Below are 5,013 nucleotides of genomic sequence, written 5' to 3'. Positions count from 1 at the left end.
ACACTCTCTCACACACACACACACACACTCTCTCACACACACTCAGTCCTCTGTTCCCGGAGCTCAGAAGCGCGTCCAGCGGCGGTGGGTTAGTTCAGCTCAGCCTCGACGACAACAACCAGATTAAAGTTCTTCGTTACTGAAGCAGCTTGAACAAGCACACGTGTGTTTCTCAGGACAGCTGAAGATCTGCGGTGTTTGACCTGTTTATGAGCTCAGCAGCAGTTTCACAAACCAGTTTTGTCTACATTTTCATTTCTATAGCTGTGTGCAATGTGCAGATCTCATTTGTAAGATATTTTTGTAAACAATAAATGAACTGAATACTTTAATAAATTAATACTGCAGGTGTACTTTTTTCTGTCGTTTCTAATGTAATTTGGACGGTAGATATTGGCTAATTCATGTAGCTTCGCACGGTTACACTGTATTTGGAGCAGACAGCAGTAACTCAGCAGTGTAAAGACAACTTTGCCTGACACACTGAAACTGACACATTAGCTTTCATTGCAGTAAACCTTAGAGAAAACACTTAGAATCTCATAATAAACTAAAGCAGGTGCGGCTTACATATCTGAAATATCAAAAAGACAAGTTTGTTTGATATAAAAATTGCCTTTTAGTCACAAATTAATATAAAGTGAAAACAATTTTAAACATTTTGAAAATACCTAAATGACTGTCGTTATATTAAAGTTAAACCGTTTTTACGTTTTGAATGGATCACGTGACAAAAACCGTTAAACTGACTGGAGCAGAGCGCGCGAATCCGCCGGAGCTTCTGAGGTAAGCTTCTCTTCACCACAAACTATATAAATTAACCTTCTAACAGTCACATGATAAAACCCATAATACGTCTGTTAAAGATTTACATGAATAAAAGTGTTGAATTCATAACGGAATTATGCATGAATATAAAAAGACAACACAGGTGCTCATATTTGATCGCTAGCCATCTCCGTTTCCCTCACTAATGATGTTTTGTGTGATTGATCATCAGTTTGATTTAAACACGGAGGCTAACGTTACATGGCAGAATGTTTTTGTGGACGACACACATTTGTAACGGGTTGAATGTGGTCACGAGGTTAAAACGTGAGAACGTCGCATCAACCTTTCTGAAATATATTTTTAAAATATGGTTTTATGAAAACTCTACATCTGTCTCAAGTATTTAGGAAAAAAGCGTTCATCAGCAGGTTTGTTTACATGCACTAATTTTGGTCGATCTGAATGAATCCAGTCCGAGTTCAGATACAGCAAAGTTGTTCATATGAACCCTAAATATTGCATTCAGCGCATGCGCAGAGCGTCAGTCGCCGCGTTCAGAAACAAAGCTACCGCGAGTGTAATTGTAGTTTTTGCCTTGACAGCATACCTAAACTGACAGATGTCAGAAGAGCTTTTTAGTAAATATTCAGCCTCATCCACTGTCTGTTCCTGAGATGTAAATAAACATATGCAATAAACAAATAAATAAACACACTTAAAATGCATGTAAACGTGCATCACGACACTGCGGTATTTTTGAAACTTATTGAAAAAGTCGTCGGATTCAAGCTTTTACATGCTTATTTTGTCCTGTTGATGGGGTTATCTCAGGTCTACAGCACCCTCTCAATCGGATTGTTTCGTAAATCAGTTTCCTGTCCACGGTCATCATAAAGCACAACAGATTTACACGCCCGAAAACAACCGTAAAAAGTATTTATTCAGTAATCATTTCATTTGTACTCTGTAAAAACACAATCTGTATTTTTAAGACAGTGCAAAATTGATTTTCTCAGATCAGAATCATCTTTAGATGAGTGAAGCAGCTCGGCTCGGATTACAGTCAGAACCACACGGTCCAAAACCACAGACACAGAAGGCCACAGACGGACACAAACGCAGAGAACAGAGAAACTCCCCCGGTACAAAAATGCATTGAGATTTGGAGGGCAGGTCTGAAGCGATTAACATAATGAGGGGAGGAGCTCTGGCAGTTTGACTGGCACATTCACTGTCCTATCAGCATTAGCTCTCGTACGAGGCTCCTCCCACACCGTCTCTGACTGGCAGGTAAACATATTCAGGTAGCGAGGCCTCTCATTGGCCGACACCCCCGGTGCTGCTCTGTGATTGGCTAGTATCGGTCCATCAGAAGACGTAGATTTTGTCTCGTTGAACCGTGTCGAGGTCGTCGTCCATCGTGAGCAGAACCTGAGACCACAGACAGACAGGTGTTTAGCTGACATGATGATTTTCAGTTCTCTTTGAGTCTGACTGATGTTCTGGACTCACCAGGAAGGATCCGAACATGGCGATGGAGGACAGGAAGTGCCAGATGTCGTGATCGTCAAAGAAGGAGAGCAGGATACACTCACGGTTGTGCTCGCGAGACTCCGCTGGAGTTTTCTGGTGAGACACAGTTTGGTCAACATCACTGCATACAGGTAACACAGTTACTGACCCGCCGCTTAGTGACTTTATTTAACCAATGAGAAGTTGAGCTTGTGAATACAGGGTGACGAAACACAGCGCAGTGACTATATTCCCTATAAAACACCACCTCAGGTGTCTGACTGCTTTTGGAAAATCTGTTATTATTATTAACATTATCAATGTCTCTACTCTCACTTTTGATCAATTTAATGCGTCACTGATGAATAAAAATAGTAATTTCTAACCCCACATTTTTATGTATATATGACAAATAAGATTTAGGGGCAAAAAGGGGTAAAGTGTGTGTGTGTGACCCACCTGCCATGTACTGAGACCCTGAAAGAAGAAGAACAGAGCAAAACCCCAGACCACAGCGGTGAAGAGAATACACACCAGAGCCAGACACTGGATTCGCTCACCGCTGCGCAGCTGCACACACACATCGATCGAATTGGGTCAAAAATAAACATCTGAATGAGTTAAACACAGACACCACAGGACAGTTCTTCAGATCCGGCCCTCGAGGGCCACCGTCAGTCAGGGCCGGATCTGAAGAACCCTGCGGGAACACGTCAGGACCACAGGAAGTAGTATAATGATGTCATAATGAGAGCGGCACCTTCATTATGATGTAAAAGGCGAAATAGAGCAGCAGGTTACAGATGGCGATGGCCAGCAGGTACGAGGCGAAGTCGTTGGGTCGTTTGATGAGGCCGTACGCCGCCCTGAACACACACACACACACACACACATACAGGTCATGTGTGTGCTCATATCATGTGATTGAGAGAGATGTGAGATGATGATGATGATCAGCGTTACTCACAGTGACCAGTTCACAATGTTTCCCATCACCAGCAGAACCATCCGATCCTACAGACACACACACACACACGTCAGACAGACAGTTTCACTGCGACAGCTGTGTGTGTGTGTGAAATATGTCAGATATGTGAGTGTTTGAGTGTGAGTGTGTGTGTGACTCACCGAGTCTCCAGCGGCCCATGTAGTAGAGCTGTGTGCTCAGCAGCAGTGTGGCCAGTATGTGTATGACAGAGAAAACGATCCAGAACGCTGTGTTACCCTTACCAAACACCTGACACACACACACACACACACACACACACACAGAGAGAGAGAGGTTTGACTCATATCAGAAACAATTCTGGTTTTTCTATCAGTTTAATGATAAACCAGCCCTCACATGATTTGGCTGATTTATGAGCTTAAACACTTGGATACAGATGTGTGTGTGTGTTTGTGTGTGTGTGTGTGTTTCTCACCACTCCCAGCACAGAGAAGAATATGACAGCAGCCAGACAAGCGTAAGCGGAGTACGCGCTGGCGTTGATGTCTGGGTGTCTCTTCTGATACAGCTTCAACATACACAGTCCAGCAATCATATACATGAAGGACGTGTCTGAAACACACAAACACACATTCGATAAATGAGATCAGGGATTCCCAAACTTTATTATAAGCTAAAATATTTACTTAAGTTAAAGTCGACATGAAAATTCACCCTCTCTGTTTTCTAAATTCATGTTACTGATCTGTTACAATTACTACCATTTAAATGTTTTGACCTCGTGATTCATAACTGATCATCAGTCTTCTCTTTAGTGACATATGCAGGACTATTCCAGTCAGTCAGTGCTCTTAAGCTCCGCCCATCAGGCCTGCATCTCAACATCCAATCAACAACTGATGCACTCAACCACGTCCCGCCCTGCACTTCCTCTTTTTTGATAATCCGTTATATGTCTGATGTATCCGATGTAGGTCACAATCCCTGCGGTACATGAACATCATCACACTCACCGAACTGGAAGTTGGTGTAGTTCGGACAGACGTGGTAGCAGGCGCTGAGTAGCCCCTCCATCATCAGAGCAGTGCCCATGGCGTAATACAGGCCGAAGTGCTTGGGAATGCCACACTCCTGAAGACAAACAGCTGATTAAAACACAGCCTGATTCAGGTGTCTGAAGTGAAGAGAGTGGACAGTCAGTGGGTCAGACAGATGCGATGCTCTCTGCTTCTCACCATAGCTGTGCTCTCGTTGCGCTCGAGCGCGCGTTTATGAAGGATGTCCCTCTGTAGGATGATGAGCAGGAACAGCAGCCCCAGCAGCACATAACCCAGGTTACTCAGGATGTTATTGAAGGAGCTGAACACATCACGACACTCACATTTACTGCAGATCTTTACTCGCAGTTTTTTGTCTGCCACTTTAAATGCTTGAGCTCTTTGAAGTTGGATTCTGATTAGCTGTCAAAGGTTTTACTGTTCATCAGCAGTAAAAAATTCCAACAATATTATTCTTCTTATGGTCTGGACTCTGCTATTCTCACTCTAATTTTTTAAACTTTATAGTTTTCATCCTTGATGAGAAAAGGCTTTATGCATTTAGACAGTTTTGTGTCCACTAATTACTTCCAAAATGTCTGATGAATGTACACACACTCACACTCTCGTGCGCACACACACACACACACACACTCTCTCTCTCTCACACACACACACTCTCTCTCTCACACACTCTCTCTCACACACACTCACTCTCTCTCTCTCTCTCTCACACACACACTC

General features: G+C 43.1%; 1 protein-coding gene across 1 annotated transcript in view; it reads right to left on the bottom strand.

Moving 5' to 3' along the window:
- Nucleotides 1–1,682: 1,682 nt before the first annotated feature.
- The window catches only part of LOC107757314 (SID1 transmembrane family member 2-like), a 17,010-nt gene continuing 13,679 nt past the window's right edge, over nt 1,683–5,013 (bottom strand). Inside the window, 9 exon segments of the mRNA XM_016574755.1 lie at nt 1,683–2,202; nt 2,284–2,397; nt 2,743–2,853; nt 3,044–3,149; nt 3,251–3,402; nt 3,404–3,520; nt 3,708–3,844; nt 4,246–4,363; nt 4,468–4,591. Of these exon segments, the coding sequence (XP_016430241.1) occupies nt 2,140–2,202; nt 2,284–2,397; nt 2,743–2,853; nt 3,044–3,149; nt 3,251–3,402; nt 3,404–3,520; nt 3,708–3,844; nt 4,246–4,363; nt 4,468–4,591 (1,042 nt within the window). The 3' untranslated portion in view covers nt 1,683–2,139.

The sequence above is a fragment of the Sinocyclocheilus rhinocerous genome, unplaced genomic scaffold (assembly GCF_001515625.1).
Source record: "Sinocyclocheilus rhinocerous isolate Xijiao unplaced genomic scaffold, SAMN03320098_v1.1 scaffold3916, whole genome shotgun sequence".
Classification (NCBI taxonomy): Eukaryota; Metazoa; Chordata; class Actinopteri; order Cypriniformes; family Cyprinidae; genus Sinocyclocheilus; species Sinocyclocheilus rhinocerous.
The sequence above is the reverse complement of the archived record's forward strand: the minus strand, read 5'-3'. Positions and strand labels throughout refer to the sequence as shown.